Consider the following 22,862-nt stretch of genomic DNA (forward strand, 5'->3'; position numbering starts at 1 on the left):
TGCTGACTTGACTGTATCTGAACCAAGCCTTATTCAGTATTTCAATATGTTTCGGTTCAAATTGTGTTCATAAAGTAGATAGATGAGACATTTATTTAAACTTTATTGATTCATTACTGGGTGTGTGTATGTATGTGTGTGTCAGCATGTATACCAGTCAGGTAAGTACAGCTAGTGTAGGGAGGGGGAAGTTAGGGTTAGGGTTAAGGTTAGCTAACCCTAACCCTCCTCTCTCGTCTGCAGGGCTGGAGACTGAGGCCAACTCCAGGCCATTGTCTGTCACTCACTCACTCACTCACTCACTCACTCACTCACTCACTCACTCACTCACTCACTCACTCACTCACTCACACACACACACACACACACACACACACACACACACACACACACACACACACACACACACACACACACACACACAACCAACACTATCCACTGTGTGCTGCTACAGTGCTATACTCTCCCGGTGGGGGTGGGAGGGATGCAGGGTGCAGTCAGACCCGCCCCACATCTTGAAACAAACAGCCAGAGCTGTAGCCTGTCCTCAGAGTGGCTGGGGGTGGGGGTGGGGGCGGGGGTGGGGGCAGGGGTGTCTAGGAGGGCTTTTGGTGGAGGGGGAGGATGATCCTCTCACGTCAGGAGCTGACTGGACTGACAGGCTGGGAAGGAGACTGTCTGCAGTCAGAGTTTACACGGTTGGGTTTTAATTGGTCGATTTGCAAGTGAGTTCACTATGAGCGAGTTTGTCAGCTGTCACGCACGCACGGCCGGATGCGCCAGGCGAGCACAAATACGAAACATGCATCGACTTACTGTCAACACACGTGGGCGCACATGTGCACGCACACACACACACCTATCTTACCCACAGTGCAGTGCAGTCGACAGACAGACACACGCCCTCATCAGGTAGTTCCAGTCAGAGGCAGCGTGTCATTAACATGCTGCTCTCACACACCCAGCTGACTCTCATTAAAACCCACCCACAGGTCTCCCTGCACTCCGCACGTTGCCATGGCTACGCCAAAATGGACGACTTCGGGCTCCGCCGGAATTGAACGTTGATTTCGCCACCACGGGGGGTGGGGGGGGGGGGATGTATCCCCTCACACCTCCAAGCTCAGTGAGCCGGTCGATAATCTAGTTTTTCCTGGAAATAAATACGCTTTCGCAAGACGTTCCGTGGCGGGAGCGGCAGAACCTTTCCCAGGGTTCCGACATCCCTCCGGAGAGAAAAAAAAAAATCAACAATTATTTGAAGGGCTGAAAACAAAGCGTAGGTATTGCGACAGACCTCCTAGATGTCTGTTGAGGCACGGATGATTAATCGGGTGGGTGGTTCTTTGAATATCAGCCCTGTGTCGCCGCCAGATGTGAGTCAGAAGTCAGATGTGAAGTTGTATGTCATCAGAGCGGGAGATATCCCGAGCCTTGAACTGGGGGTCGTTCTGAGGCATCTAACACAGACGCACACAAATCTGACACAGACACATACAAATGTAACACAGACGCACAAAAATCTCCGACTTGGGGGTTCCACGCACACGCTCTCACGCATTCTCCTGCCTCGCCGTACACGCAGACACACACACAGAGAGACACACTACACACACACACACACACACACACACACACACCCACCCCCAGCACACGGACAGATGAACTGCTGAACTCGTCCTGTCAGCTAACGCGGTTGTTCAGCGCCGGGCGGACGGCGGCGGTCCAGAGGACGTTTGCGGGTCGTCCATACGCAGGGACCCGCCCTCTTTAACCCCTTCCTTCAACAGGACCCGCCCTCTTTAAACCCTTCATTCAACAGGACCCGCCCTCTTTAACCCCTTCATTCAACAGGACCTGCCCTCTTTAACCCCTTCATTCAGCAGGCCCCGCCCTCTTTAACCCCTTCCTTCAACAGGACCCGCCCTCTTTAACCCCTTCATTCAACAGGCCCTGCCCTCTTTAATCCCTTCATTCAACAGGACCCGCCCTCTTTAACCCCTTCATTCAACAGGACCCGCCCTCTTTAACCCCTTCCTTCAACAGGACCCGCCCTCTTTAACCCCTTCATTCAACAGAACCCGCCCTCTTTAACCCCTTCATTCAACAGGACCCGCCCTCTTTAACCCCTTCATTCAACAGGACCCGCCCTCTTTAATCCCTTCATTCAACAGGCCCCGCCCTCTTTAATCCCTTCATTCAACAGGACCCGCCCTCTTTAACCCTTTAATTCAACAGGCCCCGCCCTCTTTAACCCCTTCATTCAACAGGACCCGCCCTCTTTAACCCCTTCATTCAACAGCCTGTCTCCGTACGCAGAGACTACGTGTATGTGTGTGTGTACTGTATATGTGTGTGTGTGTGTGTGTGTGTGTGTGTGAGTGCGCGTGCGTGCATGTGTACGTGTGTGTGTGTGTGTGTGTGTGTACTCCCCCCCCTACCTGATCCTGTCTCTCCAGCCACCGGTCCACCATGGGGTGGTTGGCGCTCAGCGAGGAGCGCGCCGTCTCCCTCTGGAACTCCCTCTGATTGGTCCAGGTGCCGGCGTCCCTGGGCAGACTCCGGTACGTGTCCAGACCTTTACCCTGGAAAAAAAAAATACATTAACACATTATATATAAGAAAAACTTAGGAAACTGAATACACGGTATCGTAAAATGTCATACGGTGTTTCCCTTTGGAAATACAGTCCACTAGACATCCATTAGCCAAAGAGAGGGACGGACTCCAATGTAAACAATATCTATATTCTGAATGAGCGACATACTGACTGGCCATCTGTAAAACTCATTCAGCTGGTAACAGAATATTACTTCCAACTTCGGTCAAAGCTTTATATATGCGTTAAACTGTACACAAGAGCTGTGGGGTGTCTCACAGGGCTGTGGGGTGTCTCACAGGGCTGTGTTTTGGTGCCATTTCCATTTCCTTTATTTCAGCTTTGAAACAGATGTACTGATGTGAAGCACCGGGATGAATACGTTACAGAAGTAGCTCAAATCAATAGAGATTTAGATGGGACTTTGTTTGAGATGGTCATTTGTTCTCTGCTGTAGAATAAACAGGGAAACTCATGGAAAAGAACTGAGGATACCTACACATCCAGGTACCGTAAACTCATCAGGAGAAAACAGAATGAGTGATTACTGTTCCCTATGGACGCTGGACGGATTCCTTGGTTCACTTCTTACATAAACAGTCAGACATCTGTGATGTATGGTTGTTGGGAGCCCTGCTAAGTGGATGTGCAGTAGCCTACATGTACTGAATAGCATTCTTTGTGTGAAATGTGCCAGAGAAATCCGTAATTCAACTGGCTGATATAGTACAATGGAAGAGAGGAAACAAGTTTTAATGCAAGGACACAATGTACTGAATCATTTGGAACATCAAGGGTATGAAAGGATAGAAATGATGGAGCATACAGTAAGTAAGCGACCGCCTCGGTGGTTTAAAATGGGCCTACGGTGTAGTGGGGTATGTCCCAGAGCAGGCAGCCTATCATCCACCATCTTTGGGTGAGCCAATGTGGCATCACAGAGCAATTTAAATAAGTGACTACTTCCTGTAAATAACTAGCGTGGCAGAAGTCTCCCATGAAAACGCTTCAGTAAAGCTTTGCCTTCATTACAAGAAATAGCTACTCGTTTCTCCATACAAAGTAGACCTTGGCCTCTAGGGAAAACTAGCTTATGTTGGAAACCCAACTAGCATTAGCGATGATGCTCCCAAATACTAGTGCTAGTGCTTCTATGGCCAGTTAACCTGGATGCTACTACCTGCTACTGTAGGTCTAGAGTTCAGCCCGTTAGCCAGGATGCTACTACATGCTACCGCTAGCTAAGAAGTTTGCTAGGAAGCTACAGTATTACATGCTAGGGCTAGTTAGCCGGTTAGCCGCAGCGGCGGTACCTTTCTCTCAAGGCTGTTGGTTCCGGTGGACTGGCGGGACTTGAGGAAGCCTGCGGTGGTGGACCACCGGGTGGGGTTCTTTCTGGACGGTTCCTCAGGCTGGGCACGGGGCTCGGTGAACGGACCGTTCATGGTCATGGTCAGCAGGGCGGGGTCACTGCTTCGACGCACATGGAGGGGCATATCTAGAGAAAGAGATTGGCCCGGATGGAATATGAAAAGGAGGTTAAGAACAGGATTTTGAAAATGCATGCCTATTCTAATGGATGAGGTTAAGAAGAGGATTTTGAAAATGTATGCCTATTCTAATGGATGAGGTTAAGAAGAGGATTTTGAAAATGTATGCCTATTCTAATGGATGAGTACACTGTGTCAGTATAAAATGGTCTCGTAATATGTTGGTGTTTTGGTAAAGATATTGCGGCCAACAGTCTTGGACTAAAAGTACGTTTGTGGAAGTGGATAGCCTCAGAATAACAGCACAAGGCTTACATTAGACAAACGAAGACTTCCGTTCATCCAGTACACGGACAAAAAAACAGGCACTCACATCCCGACCTCCCTCCAAACTATATCCAAAAAACCCACAGGCTTATTTAACTGACAAAAGGCCAGAAGACCACACAAGAAAGACAGAATACAATCTTACAATTTTGTTTAAAACAGTTCTGGGCCTCTGATAATGCCAAGAGCCCGATTCCCATGTCCAGGCTGCTGAGAATGACCGTATGTCTGTCTCTTAAGTGGTTCTTCCTATGTGCTTCAGAGTATTCTTAGACACACATCGCCAGCAAGATGAGTCTGTTTATTACCAGGCTTCATCCCAAATGGGAAATACTGTGTGTGTGTGTGTGTGTGTGTGTGTGTGCGTGTGTGTGTGTGTGGGTGTGTGTGACAGAGGGTCACAAGGAGCGTGAGAGTCATGTTCAGAGTTATGATGAGAGCCACTGTGTGTGTGTGTGTGTGTGTTACTCAAGGGAGCAGGGGAGGAGAGAACACATTGTCCTGACTGGTCAGACTGCGGCCTCGAGAGCTAGAGCTCCCAGAAGGCCATGTGTTGGCTGACACTAATCACACTGCTTAAATCAGCACTGGGATACTGTTAATTGCACTGGGACTCCAGACAACACTTAGTTTTTCCTGTATATCTCAAATCTTTTCTTCTTTGGTTGTATGAGAACAATGGCAAAGATCCATTTCCATGTTTTATTTAATTAAAATGGTTATCATATAAGAATCGGCAAGGTCGAAGTTTCTCCTGAAATATTAAAATTCAGCTGCAGACATTCTGCAACGTCAATTAACTACAGGGGCTGAATTCATTACTCCAACTGGGAAATCGGGGACTCGAATCGAGACCTGTGTGAGGTATAATTATACCGGCCCAGGTTACATTCATTACAGCATATTCAGATCTCCTCTTAAAGTCCAATTAGGACTTGACTGACCTCGCCTGCGCAATCTAAGGTGAAAACGCTCCAACACTGCCAGATCAATGGACGCTGGCTCATAAATCATTATAACTGAATATATATATGGCTATAATATATGGCTTCAGATCTCAACACTGCTTATAGAAGTACTGTCATACTGTAGGACTGCTCTTTCATCATCTAGGGTCTGTGACTAGGAATGCTGACAGGTGTTGGGAATATTGTAAAGGAGCATTTGAGGCTTCACAACATTCCATCATAATATAATTATATTAATAATATAATAATAATAATAATAATAATAATAATAATAATAATAATTAAAATAATAATAATAATAAAATACAATGTATTTATAAAGAACTTAATTGTCAGACAAACTCAAAGTGCTGAAACAATCACAAAGCTATTAAAAAAAATAGCAGAATAACAATAAGCAGAATAGTAACAGAGACGTTAATTAATATATAAAATATACACATTACTGTACTGTTCATACAAACACTGTTCTAATTAAGTAGACTGGTCTTTAGACCCGTCTTAAAAGAACCCAGAGTCTGTGGTGCCCTCAGATTGTCAGGGAGGGCTTTCCAAAGGTGGAGGGCAACGGAGATAAAGGCCCGATCCCCCATAGAGGGAAGCTCCGTCTGACCGGTTACTACTTTTCTGACCAATTAGCAGGTCTGGCCACGTTCAATGAGAAGCCTTAAAGCTGCAGTATCCGGTTTGGCTCAGAAGCACGTTTGTTTGTTTTTTTCAATTCTCATGCATCCCGACAGCAATCAATAAATAAAGTGTTCTGACAATAAACTGAAATAAATCCGTAATCTGTGGAAGTCACAGGACTGGAATAAGTCTTTCCAATCATTTTGAGTTGCCACCTTGAAATGATTGGATGGCCTACCTGCCTGTCAACCTACCCACCTGCCTAGCGAGTGTCATTTGTTTTCCCAGAGTTTGGAGGAGGGGCTTCGGAGGAAGGCCTGAAGGGAGGGGTGGCAATTTTGTCGATTGCGTTTTTCACAGCAAATCACAAACCGCATACTGCACCTTTAAACCTTTTAGATTTTCGAGACTATCCCTTTAAAGCACACGGCAGGTGCATGCCCAGCGCGATGGCGGCGGCGGCGGCGCAGCGGAAGCGCCCAGAGGTGTGTGAGCCGGCCGTCGCCCACTTACTGGTTCGCAGGGCGGACGGGGTGACCTCGATCTCGCTGGCCGCCTGGTAGGGCTGGAAGGCCGACATGTTGCTGGTCTGGAGCTCGCCGGCGAACAGGTCGGGGCTCTGCGTGCCCGTGGAGCTGGCGCTGGTGCCGTCGCCGCCGTGGTGGGGGTCCTGCTCCTCGTACACCGCCACCAGCTGGCGGAGAGAGGGAGGGGAGGAGGAGGGGGAGGCGTTGACATGCTAGAACGAGACTGGCCGTGGGTGGGTGGATACTGGCTCGATTTTGACAAGACAGCCTCGTTCTAACAGCACAGCACATTTCTATATCGGAGGACGTCACCGTTAGAATCATTAAACATAATAAACATATGTATTGGGTTGAAGTTAATATGAATCCCACATTCCACCACCTGTGCTTTGATTTAGTCCTTAATTTCCCATGATGCCTTTAGACTTTGAAGCGCTCATTGAATCCCCACTCGTCTTTTCCTCTCCTCTCTGAAAGCATGTCTTTCTCTACGTATCTTCAAAGCTCTTATCCTATGGAGGGCTTATCAATTCCCTATAGCCTCTCAAGTTGATTAAATATGATATTCATGCCATAACTCTCAAATCCAGTGCCTTTTGTGTGTGTGTGTGTGTGTGTGTGTGCGTGTGTGTCTTTTCAGCTGGCTTGAGTTAGCAACTCAGTCTACGAGGGGAAGGATAAAAACCCATGGCAAGGGATATTACAGTTAGAGTTCATCACACGCTGCCACATTAAATACATATTCCACCCAGTATGCACACTGTACCTGGCCTGGGGGCAAACCTGCCTCTCCAGCACATCGCCCCTGAACCCCTATACCCATAACAGAGCTACAAAAACCCATAGGCCGAGGGGACGATAACATGCCGTCAATGTCCATCTGCTAGTGGGTACTGTAGTTTATTTTTTATGAACTTCTATGCAGCCCACTCTGGGATTGACTCCGCGTTGTTCCAGCGCATTAAGCCAGCTATAGGGCTCGGCCCCCTGTGGTTTTATAGCATGTCGGGCAGACGGCCCGGTGAGCCTAACAAGCCCTAGAGGGCACGGTCAGGGACCTGGAAAACTCAATCTCCCATCAGCCCCCCCTGCATGCCATAAACACAGAACTCATACGACATTAGAACTCCATTAGAGCCCGGCTTCACCTGGGGTCGCCGCGCGCTCGCAGGGCCGGTAAAGGTCAAAGCAGCCGGTCAAAGGTCAAGAGGTGCTTCGTAGATGGGCCGCTCAAGGCGGTACAGACGTGGGCGTGTGCATTTGAGTAGAATTTGTGTGTGTTGTCCAGTGTGTGTGTGTGTGTGCGCGAGTGCGCGTTTGTGTGTGTGTGTGAGTAAGAGAGAGAGAGAGAGAGAGAGAGAGAGAGAGAGAGAGAATGTGTCACTGCAAAAGTGCTCTCCAACAGAATACATCCTAATTATAACGACGCAAAACTGAGTCAGCAAAACGCGTTCCCACGGTTATGTCTCTGCGGGCGCAAAAATATACCGGAGACAGAATAAGACTTTCCCCTGTTTCAGAAAGTCTCACCATCCATCTGGTGGCAATTATAAAGTGGTCTACTGGGGGTGTATGTCACATACCTGTATCAAAAATAGTGGCCCACACGTCTCCAAAATGTGTCATGGCTATCAGATAGACATCTAAAACCACGTCAAAAGATCAGCGATAGCATCAAGATGCATGTCAAATAACCATGTTTAAAAAAAAAAAAAGACTCCTGTCCGGCGAAAAAAAACGCAACTGCTAGTTCGAATCCCCGGGCTCTCTGGTTGTTAGTGTTTGGTTGCTCTAATCATGGTAACTGAGTTGTGGGGTATAAACACACGGGGGTCCGGGGGTCTGGGTGGCTGGTGGGGCCTGGTGGGTCGGAGACACTGAGGAGCCGTGGCCCCTGGAGGAAAACACCTCTTTCTCACAGCTAATTGCTACCTGTGTTGACAAGCGCAGACCTGACACTGACATAGGAGAATTACCGCCATCGGCCTTCACACGCGCACGCACGCGCACACACACACACACACACACACACACACACACACACACACACAATCAACAGGGGTGGTCTTCCCTAAGGAAAAGCAAAACGTGTGTAGAAAGTGTGTGTTGGCTGCCCTGAGAGGCTGTGTGTGTGTGTGTGTGTGTGTGAGAGAGAGAGTGAGAATGAGAGAGAAGGAATTAGTGAGAGTGTGAAAGAGAGAGGGAGAGATAGAAGGAGAGAGAGAGAGAGAGAGACAGACAGACAGACAGAGAGAGAGACAGAGAGACAGAGAGAGAGAGAGAGAGAGAGAGAGGGAGAGAGAAGGAGAGTGAGTGAGTGTGAGAGAGAGAGGGAGAGAGAGAGACAGACAGACAGACAGACAGACAGACAGACAGACAGAGAGAGACAGAGAGAGAGAGAGAGAGAGAGAGAGAGAGAGAGAGAGAATATGTTTCAGGGAACTCATAAGCGATCTTGGACTCAACACCTCCCTGATGACTGATGAAAAAAAAAGAAACTAAATTGAAGGGTTTCAGCTCAGTACTTCTGTCAACAGTCTTTTCCTGGGAATATAAATTAGTCCTGTAACACAACCAAGAACAAAAAGATGTCAGCCAGGGCCATCAAAGGGAACCAAGGGTCTCGCCAAAGGAATTAATCCTGCGGGAGTTATTTGAACGTAACACAATCACTCCGTCTGCGCCCCATCAGCGAAGCTCTGTCAGTTCCCTCGTAAATCAGAGTCAACACAGCAGATCGTTCAAAGGCAACAGTAATGTCCTGGACTCTGAGCACAAATCATTATTACAGCGTTCTACTCAAGGTAATTAAAATGAAGGACTGTGCGCGTATCAACGCCTGCGTAATATTCGGCTCGTCACATTCCGTTTGCACATGTAATGTTCCTTCAGCCCTCTCGATATCAGATCTACTGAATCCTAGCTAGCTGAAAATCTTGTATTCCGTCTGCAAATGAAGCACCATCGTTCGACAGACTGCCCGGCGTTCTTTCAACAGGAGGCTCTCTGTGGCCGTGGGCAGCGGCCAGCGGTGGGCCCAACCAGGGGCCTTGTGGTCAGGGCCAACCAGGGGCCTTGTGGTCAAGGCCAACCAGGGGCCTTGTGGTCAGGGCCAACCAGGGGCCTTGTGGTCAGGGCCAACCAGGGGCCTTGTGGTCAGGGCCAACCTGTGCCGGGTAGAGAGGTGAGAGCAGAGCGGTCAGCCGGGCAGAGAGCGGTCAGCCGGGCAGAGAGCGGCCAGACCCTCCGGCCCACACAGCTGCCAGAACACACACTAGCCTACCCTCCTCTCCTCTCGGCCAAATAAAACTACTCAAAACCTCAACGTGACACATGTAATAAAGCATAAGTATGGTTTTATACTTTTTTTTTTAAAGTACAGCAACATCGTTTAGGGAGAAACGCTGAAGTAACGCTAACTAGGAGCAAAACAAACCCGTTAGGCCCCTGAGAAGGTGGAGTAACATTTGAAAGGTGGGAAATGGGATCCGCCGGCCCCCTGACCAATGTACAGGTGTAATGGATCTACAGACGTAGTGAAAACTATTAACACTGGTACCGGTGTAGAGCTGGGGTCTCTGTGCTGGGCTCTCCCAGCTCTGTTTGTTCAGTGACATGAGAAGACCTGACCTGCCATCGGCCCGACGCCGTGCCAGCTCTCCAGACCGCTCCAAACCCACATGGCTGTGGACAGACGTCATGTCAGGTTTATACAGCCTAATCTGCCCCTGCGAGCGATGTCGGCCTGACAGATTTACCCACTGAGGCCTGTGTGAGATGTCGGGTGGGTGCAGGTGAGATTGGATGCCTCCTTGAAAGACGTGTGTGTGTGTGTGTAACCCCACACTCCCACTGCAACCGTGATGAGAAGAGTGAGAGAGTTGTGATGTCGCTACATTTAATACTGGCATTGACCCAGCAGCCCTGGAAACATGGACCCCCACACACACACACACACACACACACACACACACACACACACACACACACACACAGGCCCCCGCTTACTCAAGACGTATGATTACATTCTAAGTGTAGCTTCTCTCAGTAGAGTTAAACATTAATGGCCCCCTATCCATTTCACTTAATGGACACAATAGAAAACATGTGGAGAGCGGGACTTGTTCTGACTGAGAGACGAATGAATTAGAGACAAGAGAACCACGCAGGGAAGAAAGAGGAACGCGCGTTGCTATGGATTTGATTCATTTCCATGTATAGAAGCACACCTGCATATATACATTTATGTACATAATGCACATTATAACCATGCATATCTTATTTTTTGTCTCCTCTTTCATTAAGGGCAATCTGAAATGTTCTCTCTCTAATTACCGCAGGCCCGCATCTGCTGGTTGACTTAAAACACACTCTGGACGAATGTGTTTTTTTTTTTACACACCACCACCGTTACAAACCCAGGTGAGGAGTCAGGCAACGGCTTCAATTAACACACCAAGATTTCCTCTGTGTAGAAACACTCACACTTGTGTCACAGCTTTACATACGCAGCCGGCCATCCCACCATCAGAACGGAGGAGAGTGGAATCCCTTTTGGTAAGGCGAGGATTGCCTGTGCCTATCGAAAAAGTAGAGCTAGCTAACTGCTAACTGCTAACCGCTAACTGCTAGCTGCTAACCGCTAACTAGCATCAGTGTATTAGGCCTAATCACATTTAGGCTAAATAACCCTGTTCACCTCCATCAACAGTTTCTCAATCCAATCAACACATACCGGTTGATTGGTATCAATACCGGTTGAGTCTCAATTTCTGTGTGTTTGTGTGTGTGTGTGTGTGTGTGTGTGGCTCAATTAACAAACTTGTGATTTTGAAGCAGAGGAAGATGTTAATAGCGTGTTTGAAGGGCAGGGCAGTGTGGTGCCCTCAGACATGCCTGTGCAGGGCTGTGTGGTGCCCTCAGACATGCCTGTGCAGGGCTGTGTGGTGCCCTCAGACATGCCTGTGCAGGGCTGTGTGGTGCCCTCAGACATGCCTGTGCAGGGCTGAGAGGTTTGTGAAGAACACCGTGTTGAAGCTTCACTCAGGAATCAGCAGAGTAGTCAGACAGAGAACCTGAAGGCTGCTGGGGTCCACTTCACACACACAGGAAAAGGAAACGCTCAGGAATAACTAGTTGCATTTATGTTGGAGTCCCTGTGTGTGTGTGTGCGTGTGTGTGTGTGTGTGTGTGTGTGTGTGTGTGTGTGTGTGTGTGTGTGTAAGAGAGAGTGTGTGAGTGTGTGTGTGTGTGTGCGCACGCGCATGCATGCATGTGTGTGTGTGTGTGTGTGTGTGTTTGTGTGTGTGTGTGTGTGTGCGTGTGTGTAAGAGAGAGTGTGTGAGTGTGTGTGTGTGCGCACGCGCATGCATGCATGTGTGTGTGTGTGTTTGTGTGTGTGTGTGTGTGCGTGTGTGTAAGAGAGAGTGTGTTAGTGTGTGTGTGTGTGTGTGTGTGTGTGTGTGTGTGTGTGTGTGTAAGAGAGTGTGTGAGTGTGTGTGTGTGTGTAAGTCAGGAACATGCATTGTGGGTGCCTGTCTTAGCAGCAGCCAGATGGTGGGTGTTTAGTCATTAACACAGGTTCTTATTCCCTGGAGAGAATCACACAGACACACAAAGTTACTGAACATCATGCTTCAGATCTGCTGTGAGATTACGCAATAGAGCAGATTAATCATCCAGACATATTGGGTCTGCGTTCTTCTATCCATGTGGCTTTCACTACGCTTCTTCATATCTTGGTTCCGAGCCATTGCTCCCCAGTACTCTGAACCCAAACCATAAACCCAGCATCTTCCTAAGTTAGATACTGTATCAACATTTGCGTTTTAGACATTAAGTACATTAAGTAGGCTACATTTCATTTCAAAATTTCTACAGTCTATTGTTTATTGTATGGATCACCTTGGCAACCGCTTATCTTCCTGGGGTCCATAAAAGGACATAAGACACATTCAGTCATGCAATACCCAACACATTCATACAAAACATAACATGAAACATACAGTTAAAATTGTGGTATGGTGGGGCAGGGGGGGAGTTAGGGGGCATGGTGGGGCAGGGGGGGGAGTTAGGGGGCATGGTGGGGCAGGGGGGGAGTGAGGGGGCATGGTGGGGCAGGGGGGGAGTTAGGGGGCATGTTAGGGCAGGGGGGGGAGTTAGGGGGCATGGTGGGGCAGGGGGGGAGTTAGGGGGCATGGTGGGGCAGGGGGGGGAGTTAGGGGGCATGGTGGGAGTTAGGGGGCATGTTAGGGCAGGGGGGGGAGTTAGGGGGCATGGTGGGGCAGGGGGGGAGTTAGGGGGCATGGTGGGGCAGGGGGGGAGTTAGGGGGCATGGTGGGGCAGGGGGGGGAGTTAGGGGGCATGGTGGGAGTTAGGGGGCATGGTGGGGCAGGGGGGGAGTTAGGGGGCATGGTGGGGCAGGGGGGGAGTTAGGGGGCATGGTGGGAGTTAGGGTGGCAGGTTGGGGCAGGGGGGGAGTTAGAGTGACATGGTGGGGCAGGGGGGGAATAGGGGGCATGGTGGGGCAGGGGGGGAGTTAGGGTGGCAGGTTGGGGCAGGGGGGAGTTAGGGGGCATGGTGGGGCAGGGGGGGAGTTAGAGTGACATGGTGGGGCAGGGGGGGAATAGGGGGCATGGTGGGGCAGGGGGGGAGTTAGGGTGGCAGGTTGGGGCAGGGGGGAGTTAGGGGGCATGGTGGGGCAGGGGGGGAGTTAGAGTGAGGGATGGTGGGGCAGGGGGGGAGTTAGGGGGCATGGTGGGGCAGGGGGGGGGGGTTAGGGGGCATGGTGGGAGTTAGGGTGAGGGATGGTGGGGCAGGGGGGGTTAGGGGAAGGGGGTGGAGTTAGGGTGAGGGATGGTGGGGCAGGGGGGGAGTTAGGGTGAGGGATGGTGGGGCAGGGGGGGAGTTAGGTGAAGGGGGGGGAGTTAGGGTGAGGGATGGTGGGGCTTTTTTGTGTGTTTGTTTGTTCTCATGCCCACTACTGAACATCTCTCACTGCCCATGTACCAAAAGCTGAAGTAAAACTTGGAAACAGTGAGAAACCGTGGTGGAGAGGTCAGAGGTCAGTGGAGGAGGAGCCCAGGTGTTCTGTGAATAGATCAGATCGGTCTTGGGTCGCCTGCGAAAGATGGGTAGGGACTCCGCCGCCATGACAGTGGAGGGGAACTCATCCCACCGTTGCGGCACCAAATCCGAGCTGTGAGTGAAAAGAGCGCTGCCCTGCGCCCTCGTAGAGGTGGCTACAGAATGGCAGTTGACCGTTTGAGCGTCTATCCTGCACACATTACTAGTGACCATCTAATAAGGTTCAGTAGGAACTATCCAACAGTAGTTACCGAGGTCAGTCTCTACAGCTCTGGAGGCGCATTCACAAAAAGCTCTTAACTTGCTGATTTAGGAGAAACTCTTAAAAATAGTGCGTGTCACTCCTAATTTTAGGACTCCTACATTTTTGGTCTGCGTTTTAACGCTTTAACCAGCTCCTTGGTCTGTGAGAAGTTAGGGGGAGTCAAAGGACCCCTGAATCACTACCGAGTCACAAACAATCCCAACATGGCTGCTGCCGACAAACCACCTAGTCATCGCCTCAACATTTTGGAGACACTGAACGATACAGAGCTTCAAAAAAGGTTTTGCCTTAAGGAGGGTGTTATGATCGTAGTAGAGCTACAGTAGTGAGGGATGCAATCACTTCACCACCAAACAGAACCAATCCAATAACACAGATCAAGGTTCTACACTACTTGGCCACAAGGAAAACACAGTCACTGTCAGTAGAATATTACACCAAACCAGAAATTGTTTACGCGATGCAGACATGCAAGAGGCAGATAATTAGCTGAACGTAATTTATTAGTCAGTATATTATTCTTGGTTTCATGTTTAATCAGTGACAGCCTACATTTTTATTTAATAAAAATCTGTGTTTGAATATGGCAGAATTATATCTCCTTCTACACTATTTCTATGGCAAAAGCACAGAGAGAGACGCAGCCCCAATCAGCCAATCACTGTGGGATACACACAGGAAGTACGCTCGTTCATCAAACACAAAATCATCCATAGCAATGAGGTCAGCCATGCCCTTCTCCCAATTCCTTAGTTAAAGTTGGTCTCAGCAGCTGAGTGAATAGGTTTTAAGAGAAAACTCTTAGCTAGGAAGTTTGGAAGTTGTACTGCTCTTTATTAGTCTTAGTGGTAAGATAAAATGTGCTGCGAATACGGCCCCTGGCTTCCCCACAAATCCATTAGAGCCTAAATCACAAGTAGGAGAATCTTTATGATGTACCCATAACCTCTGTTATGTACCCATAACCTCTGTTCCACTATGGAATCATCCCTCCCCTCTCTCTCAACCTCTGTGATTCATTCCTCCCCTCACACTCCTTAGTAGCTTGTTTTTCCTACACGTTATCCAGGGTTGTAGCGAGTTTATCAAAAACATGCCACTCCAACAACGGTACCCTGGGTAGGCGCGGTGACCTCTGACCCCTAGCCTGGTAGGGAAACGGGCCGAGCGCTTGTTTTTATTCGGTAAACAGATACTTGTTTGTCTAACCTCGGAGACCTAACCAGGAAATGGAAAAGCCATGTGTGTTGCTCTGTCCTCTCTACTCTTCTAACGAGCTCAGCTGAGACCTTTGCCAAAAACTTAACGAAGGAAAAAGAAAGACAGTTACGTGCAAAGTGAAGCAAGAAACAGAAGTGTTTCTTCATAACATCTATCCAGAGAACATTTGGCTGCTTGGGAACAACCATAACGAAGAGAGTTGGGTGGCCTTCGGCCTGAAATGTCATCACTTTGGCTAGGACAAGTGTGTGCGTGTGTGTGCGTGTGTGTCATTCCAATACAGCTGGCTAAGCTCAGCCAGGCATTGAGTAACCTTCTACTTTGATTCACACTGCAACACCAGAGGGACGAGAGCAAAGGGAAACAATAGGCCCCCGCGTTTTAAACAACTCCAAACAGAGATGAGAGAACATTAGAAAAAGATGGAGAGAGAGAGAGAGAAAGAGAGAGAAAGAGTGCAGGCGAGCAGGAGGAGAGAGATAGGGTAGAGACAAGAAGATAGAAAGAGAGAGAGAAGGTAGGTGTGTTTCATCAGACATCGTCTAGAGTGGACCACTCCCCTGAGCCACACCTCTCCCCTTACAGCTCAGCATTTCCCTGTCCCGGAAGAGAGAGAGAGAGAGAGAGAGAGAGAGAGGGAGGGAGAGAGAGAGAGAGAGAGAGAGAGAGAGAGAGAGAGGGAGGGAGAGAGAGGGAGGGAGAGAGAGAGAGAGAGAGAGAGAGAGAGAGAGAGAGAGAGAGAGAGGGAGGGAGGTAGAGAGGAAGAGAGAGAGGGGGGGGTGGAGATAGAGAGAGGGAGAGAGAGAGAGAGAGAGAGAGAGAGAGAGAGAGAGAGAGAGAGAGGGAGGGAGGTAGAGAGGAAGAGAGAGAGGGGGGGTGGAGATAGAGAGAGGGAGAGAGAGAGAGAGAGAGAGAGAGAGAGAGAGAGAGAGAGAGAGAGAGAGAGGGAGGGAGGGAGAGAGAGAGATAGAGAGAGAGATGGAGAGAGAGAGAGAGAGAGTGCCGGCAATGAGTTAAAGAATGAAGGAGAGAGAGAGAGAGGGAAAGATTAGAAAGGGGGGGGGGGGGCTCCCCAGTATAGACCCCCAAGCCTCCTCTCTCCCTCTGCTCTCATCTCCCAGCAACACCACAGCCCCCTGACAACACCGCCTGCCTAACGAAGAAGAATCATCTGGAAACGCTCCTCTACTGTGACCTTGAGGAGTAGCGCTCAGGCTGAGGAGCACCACTCAACTGGGCCACGCTGACAGCCAGCCGGTCGAACCCGAGCACAGAGCAACTGTCCTGTCCAGCCAAGTCATTTCAGAGCAACATCCAAATGTCCCTTTTAGCCGGCCGCCTTCTGGATGAAGACGACACAAATTCCAAATAACCAACAGGTCCTACAGTCAGATAAGGTGTCCTAGGGAGGAACCCACCTCTCTGAGGACCTCCTAGACAGGACTTATCAGTAATTGAACACCCGGGAGGAAAGAAGTCAAGGAGTGACAGTTGGTTAATGAGAAATTATAGTTTCTGCTGATGCTGTCACAAACCGGACAGCGCCCGGCGGTAATTACTTCTCCTTGGTTTCATGACTCGGGCCGTATTTGGATTAGGAAATATTAAGCTTCGAGTAGGGGGGGCTATCTCTGAGGAGATTAGGCTCTCGTCGGAGGTCCTGACAGACCGTGATAAATGTGTTGGGTTGACGTGGGGGGCACTGAGAGAGGGGCAGTTGGGACGGGCCGGAGATCGCTCCGCAAATTGGTTTCCGAGTGTCGATTCTCGCCGGCCGGATCCCCGAGTGAAATCGGAGAGGTGGTGGCCGTTGAGAAGATCTCACGGGCTGTCGCTGTGAGACGAGGCTGAGGCTGTTACTAAGACAAACAGTTGATTAAGCGTGGCCCCCGAACTACCAAGAACCTTTGATGACGTCTCCATGGAAGAATGCGGGCTTCCTTCTCATTCTCCATAACAGAGCTGATGTATTTGTATGTATTTTGGGGGGGGGGGGGGGTTCTTCTCATCGGGTTGATGTGTGGAGGTTCTTCCCTCCCTCCCCTCTGAGAGTGGACCAGAGAGGGCCGTGAGAAGCCCGTCCACCGGGCCCCACCATACATCAGCACGTCTCTTCTCCTCTCAGCACCTCAGGCCCCCAGAGCCAGGGGCCCCCCAACCCCAATTAAACCCTGATAAGCAGAGCAGAGCCGGGCCCCGATGAAGCTGTCACATCACAGGGCTGTGTCCAGGAGTCGCTCGCAAATCTACCAGACGGACACACGGGGCCCCACGGCACATATGGGGCAGGCAGAGCACACAGAGATGGGTTTCACAGGAGGGTGTGTGTGTGTGTGTGTGTGTGTGAGGTCATGTTTGTGTGGGTTCATGATGTTGCGTGTGTGTGTGTGACTGGGGGAGCGGGGGGGGGGGGGAGTCATATTTTTGTGGGTTCATGATGTTTGTGTGTGTGAAAATAAGTGTGTGTGTGTGTGTGTGTGTGTGTGTGTGTGTGTGCATGCACGCGCGCTTTGGCATAGGGAGGAGTGGGGGACTGAAATACTTTTTCTTGTCTTTTACAGAATTTCTTCTTCACAACAGTCTGTCAACAAAACGTCAACAAAAACTCAGCTGTCCCTCGTCAAGCTCAAGTGAATCGGCCGGTTCTACAGTTTATACAGAAGTAACAGAGGATAGTGAGCTTCAGTCCCATCAGTCCTAATCAAAACAGTCTGTTCCAACACCTCCTCTCTCCACCGACCAACCTCCCGGTCAGTAGTTCTGCTCTAACCCTCTACTAACAGCCTAGCTGAAGGTCAGGACCGTCGCCCGGAGGGACTGGTGAAAACTGGACTCTGTATCGTCCACGTAGGACCCAGAGGTAATTGGGCCCTGTGGAGATTCTCCCCCGGAGTGACAGCTGGACTAAGCCCTGATCCGGGGCAGAGCTGGAGAACGACTTACCTGCATGGTCAGAGTCCGGGGAGGAGGAGACGGCACCGACAGCAGCGAGACCGGGATGGAGAGAGAGAAATGAGAATAGTTTAGTCCGCTGGACACACACACACACGCACAGAACACACTGTGGGTATTGTCTTTTCGTGGAGATGTCTTTGGCTCTGGAGACGTCCTTCGGTGAATGATACATGATATATTGAGTCACCCAAGGTCAGAGGACGCTAGCGGCTAGCAACATCTCTGGACTGACTGGAAACAGCTCAGTAGAAAAGGCTGTTTTGGATAAGAGGCACGCCTCTAATTCACCACATCGGTGACAACTGAGACAGGAAAGTTTAGCACGTTGGCTACTTCTGGTACAAGACGTTTCATCCCTGACATTGTTTCAATCTGTTTTGTACACTGTCCATGCCAAATAAAGTATGAAACGGATTTTTTTATTTTTTTATTAAACCAACTCCACTGATCCATCCAAATCCACTGATATTACATCTGCAGAGTTTCAGCTGAAAGACAGCGCAGGATGAAGACGTCCCTCCCTCCGGCCTTGGGCGCCCGTTTATTAAAAGGACACAGGGCCCGTTCTGTTCAGCGTCTGGGGAGAGGAGCCGAGCGCTTGCTCGGGGTCGGGCTCGCGCTGTAATAAGCACTTTCCCGCCAGCAGCACCGACAGCAGAAATCTAAAACCATACCTTACACAATGGCCATTGTCGGGGGAAGAGACAGGCTAGCTGCCGAGCGAGAAACAAACTACTGTAGCTAATTTACGGAGATAACAAAAGGGGTGAGTTTGTCAGGGCTAGCCTGGCGCGCGAGCGTAGGCCGTCTCGCGCGCACCCAAGGTAAACAGGATCATGTCAGCGTTTGCATGATTAAGTCCTTTGCTTTGACAACCAACGCTGAATAGACATCGTAGGCGACAAAAGAAAACGCTTGCGATCCTTTTCGCTCTGAAAAACAAGCATTTTAGGTAGCTTGCAGATTTGCCGTTCCCGCTGAACTTCAGTGGCCTACATTTCGGTCTAACAAGGAACACTTGTTCAAACTCGATGCGTCTGTTTGACATCTGAAAAAAGTCAGACTCCCAGACAATGTGCATCATATTATATTATCATTAAAGTTCTGACTTTAAAGTTGTGACTATTGAATCTCAGTACTCTGCTTCACAACAGAAACACATTCTCTCTCAGTACCCTGCTTCACACAGAAACATTCTGATTGGTCGTCGCAGTGTTCCTCCAAACCAGAGATGCTGACGGGCCTCAGGCTTTGCTGACTTCCCATCATGCTTTAGGGTTAGCAGCCTCCCAAGACACCCTGTTGTAGCCCTTTGAAATAATTACACTTGTTTTCATCATCACTTCAAACAAAAACGTCTCCTCAGCCAACCTCCGTATTTGGTCGCGGACGCGCCGGCAGGGTTGTCAGATGAAAGGCTGGTAAAACCCCGGTGACGTTGGCTGAACGGTCAGCGCTTCCTTCCCTATTAAAGCCCACGGCACGCGCCGGGCATTCAGAGCCCAGCACCTCTGGCTCGGTTCAAAGGCTATTATCGTCTGCTTAGCGCCGCCTTCATGTTCTTCACAAACGGACAACAGGTTCTGCCCGACCAGCGCGGCAATTCATCTTGTGCCAGCGTGGCGTGCCACATTCCCAACACTAAATAAGTCCGCATAATATCTGAGCCAATTAAGCTGACAGACTCGGGGCCAGGAGCGGGGAGAGGGGGGGGGGGGCAGCTGCGGGCAGACGGACGGACGGGGGGGTGTTGACAAATGCACCCTGGGATACTGATTTTACCCAGGATGGTAAAAATAAATAAATAAAAGCTAATTCGGCTCATCGAGTTGGAAGTTGGAATGGGTCTGTTGCACACAATCATCCAGGGATGTCTGTCTGTTTTGTTTTTGGGTGTGTGTGTGTGTGTGTGTGTGTGTGTGTGTGTGTGTGTGTGTCAGTGAGCGTGCATACTCATTCCAAAGGATTTCTAATAGAAAATTGCCTCAGCTAAGCTGAGATATGCAGGGTGTGTTTGGCTGTCCTGAAGCCTAAGAGTCAGTAATACACTTATGTTGACAGAAATAGGCAATTACAGGTGAAGCTTGGCTTTCAGTGACACAGACAGATGGAGTTTTGGAAATTGCTCCATAAAATCGTATTAATATTCAAGAAAGCTTTGTACGTTGGGAGACAAAGATGGAAGGCCCATCTGTGCATGACTTGTATGATTTCTAAGTCCCTATATAAAAGATAGTTAAGATAAAAGACTATTGAAATATCCCATGATTATGCTAAACCACCAACAGATGTGTTGTTGAACTCCACAATAACCAAATAAAAGTAGAAAATGTTCTTAGATTGTCTAAAACAATTACAATCATTGAATATGAACTTTGCCGAAAAATACCCTCAAATAATGTGTGGCATATTAAAATACCCTCAAATAATGTAAATAATGTGTGTCGTCTCTTGGTCTGTTCTCTGTCAGCGTGGGTTGAATTCTTTGGCGACCACAATTCCTCCCTGGCAACCACAATTCCTCCCTGGCAACACAGAATCCTCGGTCAAGGAAACGGGCAGGAGGGTTGGACGTATCAAGGTAACCTGCCGAAATCCCTCGTAAGTGAGAGTGACAGCTCACACGAAAACTGAACCGGAGATGAGAGTGTGTGTGTGTGGGTGCGTATATGTGTGTGTGTGTGTGTGTGTGTGTGTGTGTGTGTGTGTGTGTGTGTGGAACACAGGGGTCCCTGTCCAGCCCTCTTACGCTGGGGTCAACATGCATGTGTCAGGCCCTACACCCCTGCTAGTTGACCCTGTCCAAAGTGAGTGAGTGTGTGTGTGTGTGTGTGCGCGCGCGCGTGTGCATGCGTAGCGCAGCTGACCCTATCCGAAGTCTGCCGTTTCAGCGCTGGTGCAGGCCGCTGATGAGAGAGTGTAATTCTAGCCGAGGTATTCCACCATCAGCGTCTGAGTCTGGCTGAGAAGCAGACATCTCGAGGGACTCTTTTTTTGTTTTTTTTGTTCTCTAAACAAATGTATCAAATGTGCTACTCAAAACCCGGACTATCAGCCTGGCCTTCTCAGCTCCTCCACAGGCCTGTATACGCAGTGAGGAGGAGCATTCAGGGACCTGCTTTAGACAACTGTTATGTCTGTAATCGCCTGCGTCCACGTTTATGGCTCCTCTGATGGTTGTGTGATCATTGCTCAGCGTCGTTTCATCATGGTTCATCCTGGTTATCAGTCAGGAGAATCATGAGGCAGGTTTTAATGGCTCTCGTCTGAGTAGTGGTGTTATTATGGGATGGCTCCGGTGTCTCTCCGCTGTCAGAGGACCGTGGGGAGCGGAGATAATCGCATCACGGCCCGAGAGGACAGGAGAGAGCGTGTGTGTGTGTGTGTGTGTGTGCACGAGGTGACGTGAGCGCGTGTGTACGTGCGTGTGAACTCTCTCCTGGCGCCGGGGATGATGTCATAAAGGGCCCATCTACGGCGCAGACGGCCCCTCCGGCAGCGCCGGCTCTGACCCGCTCACCCCGGAGGAAATCTCATTTGGGCCCGGGGCCCCCGGGGGCCGACAGTCAGGCACGCGCCGGGACGCCCGCTAACAACGATACGACGGTCCGCCTGCGCAGGGATTCAAACACGCTTTCGCCCGTGAGCCGCTGGGTTTTTCACACGCGCGTGCGCGTGATAACATGCATGAGGAACCACTGGCTCTACCCATGACATTTAAAAGATGTTCAGCGCAGTTGAACCCTCCAGACTAGCTGTGTTGAGATAGCAGACAACCCTTCCCAGCAGCCACCTCTGCTAATAAGCTCCATGTTCATACAAACAGGCTCATTAAAAAAAATCCTAAATTGCTGACATTTTGTTTTGCATCAGCGCAGGCGAGAGAGGGGGTTCGAGAACCCTGGCACTAATGAGGTCAGGTTCTAATCCCTGTAGAGGAACCCCACAGGCGGAGAACCCATCCATGACCGCCTCGGTGTGTGTGTGTGTGTGTGTGTGTGTGTATGTGTGTGTCTCCACTATCTTTTAAATGGAAGTCTGTTATGGCAGCAGGCCTCATTAAGACGAGCAGACAGGGTGAGGGGTGAGGGCTTCTGGGGGATTCACAGGTGAGGGCTTCTTCTGGAGGAAGAGAGGGGTTGTGGGATTGAGGAAGAGGGGGGTTGTGGGATTGACAGCAACCCCGCATGAGGGGAGCCTGGTGGAGCTCAGCCGGTTGGAGCTCAGCTAATTGGCTCTCGCAATCCTGAGGTTGTAGGTTCGATTCCTGCGGGGGGGGCTACGGATTTCGGTGGTATCGAGGGGCTTCGAGGGCTCAGCTTCTGGTAATACGATGTGGTCATCTACGCAGAGACGGAGATAGCGTGAGATGTTTTTCCAGCGTTCTGTTTTTGATCTGATCATACAATGAGAGGGCAGCGCTTGGCTGACCGTCAAGGACCTGTTTGTTTAAGCATTACGAGTAGCCTCTCTGCAAGGGGTGAAACACACACACACACACACACACACACACATCCCCCCGGACGGGCAGCAGCGTCAGCGCGCCTGGCAGCCCCCTGATTGCTCCTAACGACTTTAACATGGAGCGGGCAGGGAGGGAGGTGGAGGGTCCAGAGAGAACGTCCAGCCAGACCCAGTTCTGCAGGAGGAGGGGTGGTCGGGGGGGGGCACTTTATCCACGCTCTCTACCCAGAACCAGTCTCAGCACCGCAGATAGCATCTCCGGCTCTGGGTCCATCTCTGAACCACACTCTGTATCTGGAGATAAGATCTCTGACTGGGTCCATCTCCCCCCCG

The 22,862-nt window shown here is 50.0% G+C and overlaps 1 protein-coding gene across 1 annotated transcript in view; it reads right to left on the reverse strand.

Annotated features, from left to right (window-relative positions):
* LOC311316035 (partitioning defective 3 homolog) overlaps positions 1–22,862 on the reverse strand; it is a gene marked incomplete at its 3' end in the record, with an annotated part of 169,352 nt that overhangs the window by 99,069 nt on the left and 47,421 nt on the right. The window contains exons 3-5 of the mRNA XM_084446776.1: positions 6,525–6,705; positions 3,913–4,097; positions 2,442–2,585 (exon numbers count right to left, since the gene is read on the reverse strand). Coding sequence (XP_084302902.1) covers positions 2,442–2,585; positions 3,913–4,097; positions 6,525–6,705 — 510 coding nt within the window. The remainder of the gene's footprint in view (positions 1–2,441; positions 2,586–3,912; positions 4,098–6,524; positions 6,706–22,862) is intronic.

This window comes from Borostomias antarcticus (genome assembly GCF_949987555.1).
Source record: "Borostomias antarcticus genome assembly, chromosome: 12".
Classification (NCBI taxonomy): Eukaryota; Metazoa; Chordata; class Actinopteri; order Stomiiformes; family Stomiidae; genus Borostomias; species Borostomias antarcticus.